At 26.0% G+C, this 15,494-nt stretch overlaps 5 protein-coding genes across 5 annotated transcripts; 3 read left to right on the top strand and 2 right to left on the bottom strand.

Moving 5' to 3' along the window:
- Window positions 1-840: 840 nt before the first annotated feature.
- On the top strand, window positions 841-1,443 carry GO595_006923 (NADH-quinone oxidoreductase subunit NuoE; the record flags this gene model as incomplete). The annotated part of the gene is made up of 1 exon (XM_067920330.1): window positions 841-1,443. One exon carries the CDS (start codon window positions 841-843, stop codon window positions 1,441-1,443), a length of 603 nt encoding a protein of 200 aa, XP_067772965.1.
- A 45-nt stretch (window positions 1,444-1,488) lies between these two features.
- GO595_006922 (uncharacterized protein) lies at window positions 1,489-1,794 on the bottom strand (the record flags this gene model as incomplete). Its single annotated transcript, XM_067920329.1, has 1 exon — window positions 1,489-1,794. The coding sequence occupies one exon, from the start codon at window positions 1,792-1,794 to the stop codon at window positions 1,489-1,491; it is 306 nt and encodes a 101-aa protein (XP_067772964.1).
- Window positions 1,795-8,549: 6,755 nt separating this feature from the next.
- Window positions 8,550-9,095, top strand: GO595_006921 (uncharacterized protein; the record flags this gene model as incomplete). Its single annotated transcript, XM_067920328.1, has 1 exon — window positions 8,550-9,095. The coding sequence occupies one exon, from the start codon at window positions 8,550-8,552 to the stop codon at window positions 9,093-9,095; it is 546 nt and encodes a 181-aa protein (XP_067772963.1).
- Window positions 9,096-12,716: 3,621 nt separating this feature from the next.
- GO595_006920 (Ribosomal protein S25) lies at window positions 12,717-13,049 on the bottom strand (the record flags this gene model as incomplete). Its single annotated transcript, XM_067920326.1, has 1 exon — window positions 12,717-13,049. One exon carries the CDS (start codon window positions 13,047-13,049, stop codon window positions 12,717-12,719), a length of 333 nt encoding a protein of 110 aa, XP_067772962.1.
- Window positions 13,050-13,702: 653 nt separating this feature from the next.
- GO595_006919 (mRNA-capping enzyme-like) lies at window positions 13,703-15,280 on the top strand (the record flags this gene model as incomplete). Its single annotated transcript, XM_067920325.1, has 1 exon — window positions 13,703-15,280. One exon carries the CDS (start codon window positions 13,703-13,705, stop codon window positions 15,278-15,280), a length of 1,578 nt encoding a protein of 525 aa, XP_067772961.1.
- Window positions 15,281-15,494: the final 214 nt, after the last annotated feature.

Genomic DNA, 15,494 nt, shown 5'->3' with positions numbered 1-15,494 from the left:
CATAACTTTTGTGAGGTTGTTTTATTAGTTCTTTAAATTGTGGTTCGGATATATTTTTTTGGTTAAAATTTATACCTGAAAACTTAAAAGTATCATTAAATAAAGATAATGATACTGCACCACATGGAACATATGTTGTAGTTTCATAACTATCCCCACTTTTTATCATCGGAAAACATTTTTGAAGTCCCATTTTATCTAAATGTTTTCCCATAAGTTGATCATAATTTATTGATTTTAAATATTGAAATGAGTTTTGATATAAATTCGTGAGCTTATAATAAAAATACATTGGCCCTTTAACATCATCTTTAAATTCGATATAAATGACACACTTTGATGTGTTGCAGATTGAGCTATATTCTTTTTCAATATCATAACTTTCATTACTTGAAAGTAATATGTTAAAAGATAAAGATATTAAAGCAAATAAAAAATGTATAAATGAAACTGATATGGGCGAAAGGAAAGGACGGCAAGCAGGAAGTCTTTGTTGTTTAAACCTAGTTTGAATTTTTTTGAAATTTTCACTATAGATTTGATCCATAACAATGAGTTTTCATCAAATTTTTATAGCGATAACCAAAGAAAATTTAAGAAAACTTATAAATAAAATCCGTTTTTTACTAAAAAGTTCTTACTTAAAATTCTTATTTATATTTAAACCTATAGGAACTAATATGATTACTTTAAATAGAATTTTCTAACACAAATGAAAATTAATATAAAAAACCAATCACCATTAGTTTTAGAAATAAAAAGATTTTCCTACTTTAGCTATTACGTAAAGTAATGAAAAATGTATCGTTGTGGCTACTTTGAAGAAAGTGGCACTTTCTTATGCTTTCCCAAAATTGTTCATTCTTCTCTAAAGTAACAAAGAAAGGAACTCTTCTTGATGGAAAATTTTCATTTAAGAACATGGAACAGGTTAAAAATATATTTGCTTTGTATCCGAGTAATAAAAAAGCATCTGCAATTATCCCACTCCTTCATCTTGCACAAGAGCAAAATGGAGGATACCTGAATAGAGGCGCTCTTGAAGAAGTTGCTAAGCTCACTGAAACACCACTTGGTCGCGTTCATGAAACAGCAACATTTTATTCTATGTTCAGATTTTCAAAGGCACGTAAGCACCTTGTAGAAAGGTGCAAAGGGTTGTCTTGTTATGTCAATCGCTCTGATGCCATAAAGAAAGCTATTGAAACAGCTTGTAATGGAACATTTAAAGATGGTGGTTCCAAGGATGGAATGTTTGATTTAACAGAGGTTGAATGCTTAGGTGCATGTGCTAATGCACCAACGATGATTGTTGATGGAATATACTATCAAAATCTTACTCCAGAATCTATTGCCAAGATATTTGATACTATCAAAAAAGGCGGCGATCCATTGCCATTATCGGCAATTTACGCTAAGCCAAACAAACCATTAAATAATTAGTAATCGATTACTTATTAAGGATATTTTATTCAATACTAAGCCAAGTTACTTATATTCACTGAAGTCTCCAGATTTATCAAGTAATAGGAAAGATTCTTTTTGTTTTCGCTTTTTAACTAAAATAACAATTACAATAACTGCAACTATAACGACGACACCACCAGCTACTCCAATAATAATTTTGAGTGTGAGAGAAAGTCCTCCTGATTTTGATGAATTTGGCCATTCTGGTGTATTTGTTGGATAAGTTTGACGTAGAGTGGGAACATTCGTCCATTCTGGTGTTTCTGTTGGCCATTTTGAACAATTGGCTAAACCAATAAGACCAATGATGATTGCGAGATGTAGCATTTCTTTTTTGAGTTTCTTGTTGTTTAAAGGGATAAAAGGGTAAAATTTTGAAGTGTTCCAAAATCGGTTCTATTTGACAAGACCAAATAGCAATTGAATTATGTTCGCTTCAACCCAAACGATAAGCTATTTTTCACTTGGCATTTCTGCTATTTTCACTTGGTGTTCCAGGGTGTGTGATATTGACTTTTGATTTTTATTATTCGTATATAGCGATCATCCTACGATCTTGATATTATGAATATATAATATATATACATAATTTCATCTATGACTAATGAAAAGCTAAAAATAATATTATGAATAACACGAAATAAATTTATTGTTTCATTCGGAAAGTGGCAAAAATCGACTTTTGCATAATTTACATCAAACGATAATGACAACGATAAGTGCCGATAGAAGATTCTTTGAATGATGGTAAATATTATCAAATTTTTACCCTTTTCTCAAAATACGTTATTTAAAATAGAAAAGTGTATAGAATTTGTGGTAAACAGCCAATTAAATTATCCGTGGTTTTTAGGTAAAGTTAACCTGATTGAACACCATGTCAAATGATATTCTCAAATTATATGACAAAGGCTCCATGTCTGTATCTGCTTCAATGGAATTGTTAGCGAATCTTGAGCAAATAATTTTTAATTTAACTCAAGAAAATATTGAATTAAGTGTAGACCAAATAATAAAATTATATGATTTAAGTTTTCCATATTCGTATAATTTAATTATTTGTTATTTAATTTATTCAGCATTTTATTCGCAAAAAGAAGTTAATATTTTGTATTTAAACTTTTTAAAAATAATTCAAACTAAAGAAGAAGAAATAATTAAAAACAATATAAATATTATTTCAATTTTCGGGGGTTATATAAGAAAAATCTATTGCCAAGACTCATATTATTTAATTGATAAAATGATCGAACTAAAATTAACAGATAGAAATATTATTGAAAACATCAAATCAAATTTTTTTGCTCATTATAAAAAACATACTCAACACACCAGGAATACTTTATTTGATATTAGTGAGGAACTTTCAAAGAATGATTTTGAACTTCATAAACAATATATTAAAGGAGGACATAATCCAAATGAAATCGCAAAAATAATTCGAAATGATGAAATAGAAAAACTTCAAGAAATATCATCACAAACAAATTTTAATATTAATCAAAGAATTGAACCATCACTTTATGAAAGATGTTCATTTATTAACAAACCAAATGTTACATTAATTGATTATGCAGCATTTTTTTCCTCTGTTAAATGTTTTAAATATTTACTTATGAATGGAGCAAATGTAATAAACACAGGTAAATATGCAGTTGCAGGTGGAAATGAAGAAATCATTCATTTATGTGAACAAAATCATTCTGTATTTGAAGATGTATATGAAACAGCAATACAGTTTCATCGAAATGATATCTTTAGATATTTTTATGGAAATATACTAGATAAATTGACAATAGATCAGCTTAACACATGTGATCCTCAGGGTATTGTTGACGATGCTTATTTTCCTAGTGATGATATTAATAACAATTTGGGCTATTTGTGTATTCAAAATGGAAACTATGAAATTCTTATATTTTTACTTGAAAACTCAATAAGGGTCAATGAATTTTTGATAAATAACACAGCAAAATTTGGAAATTTATTTCTTATAAAACATTTTCTAGAAAATAATCAAATTTCAAAAAATAGTTTAATTTATGCAATGGAATCAAAAAATATTGAACTTATTAAATATTTTATAAAACAAAAAGGAATTGATATTAATGCTAAAGATATTTATTTGTTTTATTTAAAATTTATTTTAATAATTATTTATTTCAAAATAATATTTAGAAATTATTTAAATTATGTAGAACTGTACTTATGAATGCATCTGAAAAATGTTATACAGAAATAGTTAAATTACTTCTTGAACAAGAAGGAATTGATATTAATGCTAAAGATATTTATTTGTTTTACTTTGGCTTTATTTAGGTAATTTGATATTTTAAAATAATATTTGGAAATTATATGAATTTTTTAGTACAGCGCTTATAATAACATCTAAAAAATGTTATACAGAAATAGTTAAATTACTTCTTGAACAAGAAGGAATTGATATTAATGCTAAAGATATTCATTTACTTTGTTTTATATTTATTTTAATAATTTGATATTTTAAAATAATATTTGGAAATTATATAAATTATTTAGTACAGCACTAATTTATGCATCTGAAAACGGTCACTCAGAAATAGTTAAATTACTTCTTGAACAAGAAGGAATTGATGTTAATGCTAAAGATATTTATTTGTTTTATTTAAAATAAATTTTGGTAATTTTTTATTTCATAATAATATTTGGAAATTATATGAATTTTTTAGTACAGCGCTTATAATAACATCTAAAAAAGGTCTTATAGAAATAGTTAAATTACTTCTTGAACAAGAAGGAATTGATGTTAATGCTAAAGATATTTATTTATAATATTTAAGATTTATTTTAATAATTTGATATTTCAAAATAATATTTGGAAATTATATGAATTATTTAAAACTGCACTTATTTATGCATATAAAAATGGTCATATGGAAATCGTTAAATTACTTCTTAAACAAAAAGGAATTGATGTTAATGTTGAAGATATTTATATAAATAATTTATTATTTCAAAGTAATATTTGGAAATTATATAAATTATTTAGAACAGCACTAATTTATGCATCTGAAAACGGTCACTCAGAAATAGTTAAATTACTTCTTGAACAAGAAGGAATTGATGTTAATGCTAAAGATATTTATTTGTTTTATTTAAAATAAATTTTGGTAATTTTTTATTTCATAATAACATTTGAAAATTTTATAAATTATTTAAAACAGCACTTATACATGCATCTGAAAAAGGTCATGCGGAAACAGTTCAAATGCTTCTCAAACAAAAAGGTATTGATGTTAATACTAAAGATATTTAAATGTTTTATTCATTGTTTGTTTTAATAATTTTTTATTTCTAAATAATATTTGGAATTTATTTAAAATATACAAAACAGCACTTATACATGCATCTGAAAAAGGTCATGCGGAAACAGTTCAAATGCTTCTTAAACAAAAAGGTATTGATATTAATGCTAAAGATATTTATTTGTTTAATTTAGAATACATTCTAATAATTTAATATATCAAACAAATATTTGAAAATTATCTAAATTATATAATACGGCACTTATTTTTGCATCTGAAAATGGTTATACAGAAATAATTAAAATACTTCTTGACCAAAAAGGAATAAATATTAATGTTAAAGATATTTATTTCTTTTGCTTAAAATACCATAATAATATTTGAAAATTATTTAAATTGTATAAAACAGCACTTATTTATGCATCAGAAAATGGACACCTAAAAATAGTTCAAATGCTTCTTGATCGAGGAATAGATGTTAATGCTAAGGGTATTTAATTGTTTAATTTTATATTTATTTTAATTATTTTTTATTTCTAAATAATTTTTGGTAATAATTTATAATATTTAGTACAGCACTTATAATAGCATCTGAAAAAGGTCATATAGAAATAGTTAAATTACTTCTTGAACAAGAAGGAATTGATATTAATACTAAAGATATTCATTTGTTTTATTTTATGTTTGTTTTAATAGTTTCATATTTTAAAATAACATTTGGAAATTATTTAAATTATTTAAATCTGCACTTATGTATGCATCCTCAAAAGGTTATACTGAAATAGTTAAAATTTTAGCAAATAAAAAATAAAATTTGCAAACAAGATTTAACGATTTATGCGTAATATTGAAAAATATAGTAAACCTGATAAAAATATTTTTGAAAAATTTTGACTGGTGATTTTTCCGTAACGGTTATATTGAGAATCGATATAAACGGTTTCTTAGACTTCGAAAAAATTTATTAAAAACATTTGGTTTGCACTTGGTCGGATAGCCGATGCCCATTTGGGAAACTATCTAATAACGACCCACTCACCTCATGTTTTTGATCTTTTCTTTTATCTTTGAAAATTATAATTTTTAATATAAAATTTATTTTATTATCGATTAAAACATCATCCATATTGGGATCAATGTATTTCAAAATATATACGATCATGAGTTTTTTTGAAATTAACTCAATGATTAATTTTCTCACTCCCAATATTTCTCTATTATACTTTTATCTTTAGCATAATTTATACAGCTATATTGTGGATATTGGATGATTTTATTTTTTATACATGAATTATACAATATCAAATTTATAAACATATTTATTTATCTTTTTTAAGCATAATTATGTTCATATAATATTAATATTAGTTTTTTATTTTTAGTGTTATTATCAAATATTTTATTGATACATCAATTTTCTTTTCTGAAAAAGTAATGAAATTTTCTCTCAAAAAGTTCGTATTATAATACGATTTGCCCCAAAAATGTATTAATAAAATTTCATTTTTATTTTTCTCCAAATTCCGAAGACTGTTATGGTTGTTTGTATGTTTATATCAACTTTTGTTTTACTTTTCTTTCTAGTGTTTCTTGCGAACATTTGATCTTCAAGTTGATTTTAATGTTATTAGCAATATATGCTTTATTTCTATTTCTTATTGAAAATGAAGATTTGATGTAGAAGAGGAATCTGAATTAAAATTTTGTTAGTACTTTAAATATATATATATTTTTTTTTCATGAAGTAAATTTAATATATCTGTGTAACCATTTTGTTGTGCAATTTGAATTGCTGTTTCAAATTATTAAAACATATTAAAAATTATTAAAACATATTCCAAATTATTAAAATATATTAAAAATTATTAAAACATATTCCAAATTATTAAAACATATTCCAAATTATTCAAATGAATATCTTTTGCATTAACATCAAATTCTTCTTTATCTAAAAGTAATTTTACTATTTCTATATTATTATTTTTAACTGCTATATGAAGTGCTGTTTCAAATTATTAAAACATACATAAAATTATTAAAACATATTTCAAATTATTAAAACATATTTTAAATTATTCAAATGAATAGTTTTTGCATTAACATCAATTCCTTTATCTAAAAGTAATTTTACTATTTCTATATTATTGTTTTTAACTGCTATGTGAAGTGCTGTTTCAAATTATTAAAACATATTCCAAATTATTAAAACATATTCTAAATTATTCAAATGAATACTTATTGCATTAACATTAATTCCTTCTTTATCTAAAAGTAATTTTACTATTTCTATATTATTGTTTTTAACTGCTACATGAAGTGCTGTTTCAAATTATTAAAACATATTCTAAATTATTCAAATAAACATTTTTTGCATTAACATCAATTCCTTCTTGTTTAAGAAGCATTTTAACAATTTCTGTATGACCTTTTTCAGATGCTAAAATAAGTGCTGTATCAAAATTTATAATAAAAATTTAAATCGTATTTTAAAATATCAAATCGTTTTAATAAAATTCCAATAAAATTTTCAAACACTTCTCTTAAAATTAATATATTTATGATTAATAAGGTAGTCAAAAAATTCTTTCTCAATGGAAATCTCTGAAATCTCTGAAATCTCTAAAAAATTTAGTGAAATTTTTTTATTTCCGAGGAAATATAAAAAAATAAAAATATTTCCTGTTCTAATATAATTAATGATATGATTCTTATTGATATTCATTCCTTCTTCTTTTAAAAATGAAAGAAGATTAAAATTATCATGTAAAATACATTCTTTTCCTAATTCTTCTAAATTATTATCAGGATTAATTTTATTTTCATAAATATATTTAAAGATATCATTTCGATGAAACTGTATTGCTGTTTCATAATCATATTCGAATGATGAATGATTTTGTTCACATAAATGAATGATTTCTTCATTTCCACCTGCAATTGCATATTTACCTGTGTTTATTACATTTGCTCCATTCATAAGTAAATATTTAAAACATTTAACAGAGGAAAAAAAAATGCTGCATAATCAATTAATGTAACATTTGGTTTGTTAATAAATGAACATCTTTCATAAAGTGATGGTTCAATTCTTTGATTAATATTAAAATTTGTTTGTGATGATATTTCTTGAAGTTTTTCTATTTCATCATTTCGAATTATTTTTGCTATTTCATTTGGATTATGTCCTCCTTTAACATATTTCTTATGAAGTTCAAAATTTTCAGAAAGATCTTTGAAATTATTTTCATTTTTGAATTTAAACCTTCGAGATTGAAGTTTTATAAATTCTTCTTCTGAAACATAATGTATATAAAAAGGATTATTTTTATTTTGAATAATTTTTGGTCCTATTAATTTACTTTCAATCATTTTTTCAAGAAGATAATTTGATTCTTCGTTATTAATTGTTAATAAAAATTGAATAACAACATTAATTAAGGTATTATTCGATTTTATTTCTGCTTTCTGTAAATACTTGATGCATAATTTTTCAAATCCTTTGGAAACAAAATATGAATAAATAATTCTGCTAATAATGTGAAGGAATGAAATTGGAAATTCTTGAGAAAAGTATTGAAAAGAAGATTCGACTGATTTATCAATATTTTCCTCATTTAAATCGAAAATAATTCTCTCAATAGCTTGTAATATTTGAAGGTTTTCATGAAAAGAAAAATTATACATGTTGTATTTGATAATCGCTTGACTTTGATTTCCCCCCACTTGAAATAAAGAACGGGTAACCGCTTTCCCGAAAATTTCACATGTAAACGGTTTCTGTAACAGAAAGAAAAAAAAATGGAAACAACAACAACGCAAGAAGAAACAAAGCCAATCGAAGCACCAAAAAATGAACCACCTCCTGTGGCTGAAAATACTGAAAAAAAAGAAGTTGGACCGCCAAAGCCCGAAGTTGTTCAAAAAAAGCCAATTCCAAAACCACAACAAAAGTTTATTGTTTCAAAAATATTAAAAGACCGTAAAAAGCAAGGAGAAGAACAGTTGTTAGTTGTTTATTCACATGAAAAATCCGAAAAAGGACATTGGGTTGCAAAATCAACAGTTGATAACCCAACACTAATTGAAGAATACTTTGCACAAAAAGCCAAGGAGAAAGCAGAAGGAGCTGCTAAAAAAGGCCAAATGAGGCAACTTCAAGAAATATATGGAATTGTTCCGAAAAATGGAAAAATCAGTCTTTTTGAGGTTAAGTTCAAAGATTCCGAAAAGAGGGAATATGTTCCAATTTCGTTGATGCACAAACATTATTCAAAAATGTTGATTTCATTTTATGAATCACATATTGAACCACAGACACCTACAATTGAGGAGCTTCCTCAATGAACCTTAGCATTAATAAAATTAATTTTTATTCTTTGGTGTCACAATTTGCTTTGTCTAAATAATGATACATCACTAAATTTTTAACTTGAATTAATATTTTGAGATATCTCCTTTAACATTTATATATCTTATCAAATAAATTTAACATTGGTTGTTATTTAAAAAGTATGGAAGAAAGAAAAATTTATTGATAAAATTTAATCAGAAGAAATAAATAGTAATATGGACAAAAGGTCAATTCCATATTTATATATTAAACAAAATAAAACATACGATTTCATAAACAATTTATATGTGTGAACACATATTTTTACTATGAGAAAACATATAAATCCAAATTTAAAAGTTTATTTAACATAAAATTTCAGTTATTCTTATCGAAGAATTTCCTGTAAAAACAAATCAAGTATATTGCCAAGTTGATTGGGTATATTCCGATTCCTTCCATTTCCTCGTTTATTCCGTTTCCTTTTCTAATTTTTATTAATATTAAATCATTAGCGATTGGCTTCAACAGAATCACAATTTGATTTCTCAGTTCTGCGTTATCGTTAAATGTATCAATTTCATTCCAAACGAAAACGATTTGATGTTTTTTCAAATTATTTGGACTCGACACAACTTTAAAATTAGGGACTCCGTGTAAATGATGTTGTGGATCAATAAAATGCTTTAAAAACGCATTAAACTTTGGCGTAATCTCTTCATAACATACAAATGTAATTGTTTCATTATTATTTTCATCAACAATTTCATTATCTTTTTCTTTTTCTTTTACTTCTTGTAATTCTTCATTCGAAAACAACTTTAAATAACAATAAAAATCTTCAAACATTACTTCGTTATCATTATCATTAACATTTTCGATTTGTTCATTTTCATTTATTTCATTTTCTTCACATTCATATTCATATTCATTTAAATTTAAGTCTTCAATGTCATGTAATTTAATATCACTTGCGCAGTTCATGAAAAAACTTCGAATTTCATTTTCGTTTTCATTTATTTTTGGCTCGTCGACATTGTTTTGATAATTATATTTAATATATTTTTGAGTTCTATTTTCCGATTTAATTGGCGTTATTTCGAATTGACATATTTTGTCTTGTTGTTTTGTTTCGACAACAAATGTATTCATGTTTTTTATCATAACTTTATGGAAACAATCTTGAAGACTATATAAAGCATATACATTATTATATTCATTTATATTTGTTTTAGGTTTATAACTTAAAATAATTTTCGTAATTAATTCATTTAACGCATAAATTTTCTCTTTAGAAAAAATATTTACAAACTTCGAATTAAATTGTTTCCATAACCCAAAGAAATTATTATAAAATGAAATAACATCGGACATAAAATTCCCTAAAATCCATGTCATTATAATTGATGAAAATTGCATATATTTCGTTTTGAACTCTTGTTTAACAATTTCAAAAATAGATACAACTATAGTCTCTTCAAACTTTTGTGTGTCCATTAATTCTTTTAATTTATTATAATCTTCATTATAAGTCGAGAATTTCTCTTTCAGTTTATTGGTAACATTAATTTGATTATATACTGCATATGAATATAATATCATCAAATGACTTAATGTATGCATAAATGTCTTCTTACGATAAAGTAATCGTAAGACAACAATTGGTATTGTTTCGATTAGTTCGGGAAAACATGTAACTAAATCAAATGCTTTTAATGAATCATCTTTATTATTTGATAACATTTCTTCAATTAATAATGTCTCAATCGATAATAACAAGTCCTTAAATTGATGATTATGAATAATATCTTTGATAATACTTCCTAATGATTCAAATGATATTATTTGCCATAAGTGTTGTGATGTTGTACATTTCTCTATAAGTCGAAAGATAGTTTCTAATAATGAATAAAATAATGGTCGTTTACATTTAGATTTTTGACTCAGTTTAAAGATAATACGTAAAAATGTTATAATGATGGATTGATTAGTTGAAAATGGTATTAATTCTAAAATAGATTTCATGAAGTTTAACACTTGTTTATCATCCCAAGTTTTACATGAGATATAAAATGAATATTTATATAATGATATTTGAATTTCTTCAATCCCTAAAAATTTACTATTATCGATTATATAATTAATTGGATCTTGAATGAGATTTTCAGTATCATAATCACCAAAATCTAAAAAGTAACACGAAAAAGTGACAGTGACTTGTGATACGAAAACTAAATACGATTGATTAAAATATATAAAACTCATTACATCTTTAAAAATGTTTTGTAACATATCTAATGAAAAATCGCGAATGACAAATAAAAAATGAAAAACTAAGGAATATGTTAAAAATGGTAATTTCGATTCAGAATGATCTTCTGTTAATTGTCGAAGTGTTTCATTTAAAATTGATGTGTAAATCGACGAATTACATCGAACAGAAACTAATTGCTGAACTAACCAGCTATAGATAATTAATACGTGACATGTCTTTGTCGTTAGAAATTGATTTAAAGCGGCCTTTTCTAACAAAACAAAAAAAATTGTGATCCATTTGACATCATATTTCAAAAAGATTTTTAAGAGCTTGTTGGCTTTATCAATGATAGTTTGGTTCACAATTGGCTTGTGGTTATATAACGAAATTGAATTTGTGATTTTAGAACAATTGACAACTATTGGAAATTGATAAGTGTAAAATTGAATAATATAATCATAAAAATGTGGCGTGTTGGGGTCGACAGAGTTTAATATGCTTAATGTACTGAAAATTATTTCTTCATGGTCAAGTAATAATAAGTCAGTTTTATCTTCAATGTATTTGCAGATTATTGGATAACATAATGCGAAGATTTCGTTGTTTTGGGTATTGACTCGGAAATTTTTTGCTGGAGGTGGATACTTAAAATAAAATGGAAAAAATGAGCGAGAAAATATAATAATCCAAATTGATTTTTGCTCTTGTGTAATATAGTCAAGCTCTTTGTTGTAACACGCTAGAAATTCACCATATTTGTTGTAAAATTTATAGCAATAATTTTCGCAAAAAGAACAAATAGATTCAATGACCTCATGATTATCAACTGTTAATATATTAAAAAGTATAGGCATGAGCATGGAAATAGTATTTTGCTCGCCAACTTCCACTAAGAAAATTAATGTATAAATTACCCCTTTAATAGAACTTGTCCAATCAATATTTAGTTCATGTTTTCTCGAAACCCTGCGAACTTTTTCGAGTAAAGAAATTAATTTTTTGTTATTTTGTTTTGATTTTTTCCTTTTTGCTGAAATTATATAAGAATCTAATAAATTAGAAAATGAATCTGAGAGAACAGATAGTTGGTTTTCCTTGATTACACGACTTAAATCCTTGTAAGAAATGTCAAAATCAGGTCCTTTGTTCATTTGCTTCCAAGAAAATTTAAGAGGAAATTTATCGTTATGTTATAAAATAACCGCAAATATCACATGTAGATAATGCAAACAATAAAAAACAATAAACGCGAACATTAAAACATGTAGAAAGAAATAATTACAATAACTTCTCATCAAAAAATTATTTAAGCTAAAAGTTAGTCTTAGTTTAAAAAATTCAAGGGAACAATTTATTATTGATGAAATTTATTTAAATTTTATTTCTTACCTTTTCTTCCTTTTGGAGCTGCTTCAGCTTTTGGTGTTTCTTCAACAACTTCTTCCTTAGCTCCAGCTGGACGGCCATAAGCAACAAGTTTTGAGTGTTTGATAAGGCAAACAATCTTACCATCTGCTTCAAGTTGCTTTAAAACTTGACGAGCAACAGTAAGAGAAATTTTATAACGATCTGCAAGTTTAGATGGTGTGATGAGTTTACTACGTGGTACGGCTTTTTCTATCTCTTCTGCAACATCGTAAAGAAGGACTGTTGCCCAATCCCTTTTTTCCTTATTTGTGACCTTTGTCCACTTCTTCTTTACTTGTGGCATTCCAAAAAAGGCCAGGATGTAAAGTATTGAAAACTGAGCAAAGCAAGTGAATTTTAATAAACAAAATTGTCTCTAAAGTTTGTATTGTGTCCAAACCATTAATTTAATCTCTCCCTCAACTGTTAAAATCACAACCATTTTAAGTTGCCAGCAATAATTGTAATATATAAATTTCTTTGTATGTAAATTTAGATTAAAAATCAAAATGAAAATGAAAAGAAAAAACACCAAAAGCATGAAACCGACAGGGAATTGCCTTAATTTTATCAATGACCAAACTTTTTTGAGAATATTTATATTCTTTTCGTGAACATAATACATATTTTTATAAATAACAACTAAACCAGGAAAAAGGAAATGACATAATTAGTACTATATTTTGCCGAATATTTACTCTTGTTTAAAGATATTATTACTCATATCTTCATTTTTTAATTTCAACACATTGATAAAATCTTATTTATAAAAAGTATTACATGCCCTTTTTGCTTTCATTTTACCCTTTTTTTATAAATATGAAATCGATTTCTGTTTCACACATATAATTGGGGTGCCCCTTATCCAAACAAGAGCTTCAAATGAAGCCGCCAAAAAAGGAAGTCAATAAACCCCAAATACTTGCGCCTCCCTTTCTTTGGCTATCATGTCCAAAAATGGGGAAGCCTATACAAGTTCCACGTTTTCCAAATTTTTTTCTAATTCCAATGAAAACTCCACTTCCGTCAAATCTTCAAAGGAGTGTTCCACCAAAAATGCAATGGACTATACAGAAAGCAGTTATGAAAGCCAGTAAATATCTAAATTTTCCTGAAATTTGTTATTACGTTTCTATTGATTTAACAAATGGAAAAGATTTAACTTCGCTTAGTGAATGTAAACTCTCAAATGTAGTTCATTGGCATATTCCTATTCCAAATGATTATCCAGGCATTTCATTAAAAACATTTTGCGAAAAAATTTACAAAAACTTTGTTTCACCAGGTTATCCCCATGCCATTATGATTAGCTGTAACAATGGTTTCAATCGCACAGGTTTTGCCATCTCAGGATTTTTAATGTGGTCAAGTAATTATTCCGCCAAAGAAGCCACAGAAATCTTTGCGCAGGCACGGCCACCAGGCATATTTTCCAAGGAGGCTATTCCACAGCTTAATAACTATCAAGGAAGTACAGACGAATCATTTTTAGCAACAATATCACCATTACCAGATTGGGTCCATATGACTAATTTCACCAAAAATCGAAGTAAAATTGCACTTCCCACAGATTATACTCCCACTTTTATACATAGTGGTGGAATCCTTGAAAAAGATCATGACAAAATTAAATCACTTGTCAACCTTCTACGGAGCAACTTAACGAAATATTTCAAGGGTAATCAAGTCGGAGGCTTTAAGCCTACCACTAATGTCTGGAAAAAGGAATATAAAGAAAATCTCATATCCAAATTTCCATTTCGTTGCACATATGTACCACGTGGAACGCCGACTTTTTTTCTTTGTAATTCAACCGATTGTTTTTATGTCACTTCTGATTGTCTTCGATTTTGGAAATATGATGCCAATATCAAATGTCCATTGCCAATTGTTTGTACCAGCATATTAAGTTCGGTATCATTCACAGACGTATTATTTCTCACCGATTTGTTATTAATTGGTGATTTATCCATCAAAAACTACGACTTAGATATTCGATTATCTAAATTATGGCATGAAATCTTATCGAACATAACTGAAACGAAATCATTACAATTACGATTTAGAGCTGTTGGACGATTATTGTCTGCAGACTCGATCTTTGAGGTTGTTGAAAAGATGTTCCAATATGAAGGGTTTAAATGTGATGGAATGTCGTTGATATCGAATGCATTTCCAGTCGGAATGCAATTGTTTGTGCCGATTCATCCTTCGTTTAAATTAAAATTCCTTTTGAACACTCCGCATGACGCTTTTTTATATGGGAGAAATGAGGGCGCAACTTATTTGTTTCCATGCTTTTATTTCCCTATAAAAGAAACACCGGAATTGGCGGAGTTGGATAAGTTGACTGTGAGATTCGAAATAGGTTTGCCGAATATGAATTTGATACCAATTGCAATATGTGACGATGATGAAAATTGTGATTACGTGGAATATGTTAATGAGGTAATTAGGTTTTATAATGAGAATATGCTCCCACAAAAGGTTATTTCGGAATGCGTTAGAATCGAGAAAAGAAAAAATAAATTGTAAATGTTTATAATATATTTGTTTTATTTCTTTTTATATATTTTTGTGCAAAATGTAATTAAATGATTGAAAAATGAATTTATAAACTTAAAATTCTTTTATAAAAATAATATAGTTACCATCTAGTGAAAGCTGGCCACCAGTAAATTAATTCAAATTTTGTCTAGCTAATTGTATGTAGAAAAGAAGATCATTGATAATATTAATATTTCATTCA

Source organism: Histomonas meleagridis (assembly GCF_020186115.1).
Source record: "Histomonas meleagridis strain 2922-C6/04-10x chromosome Unknown contig_5, whole genome shotgun sequence".
Classification (NCBI taxonomy): domain Eukaryota; phylum Parabasalia; order Tritrichomonadida; family Dientamoebidae; genus Histomonas; species Histomonas meleagridis.
This window is presented reverse-complemented; position numbering and strand designations above follow the sequence as displayed.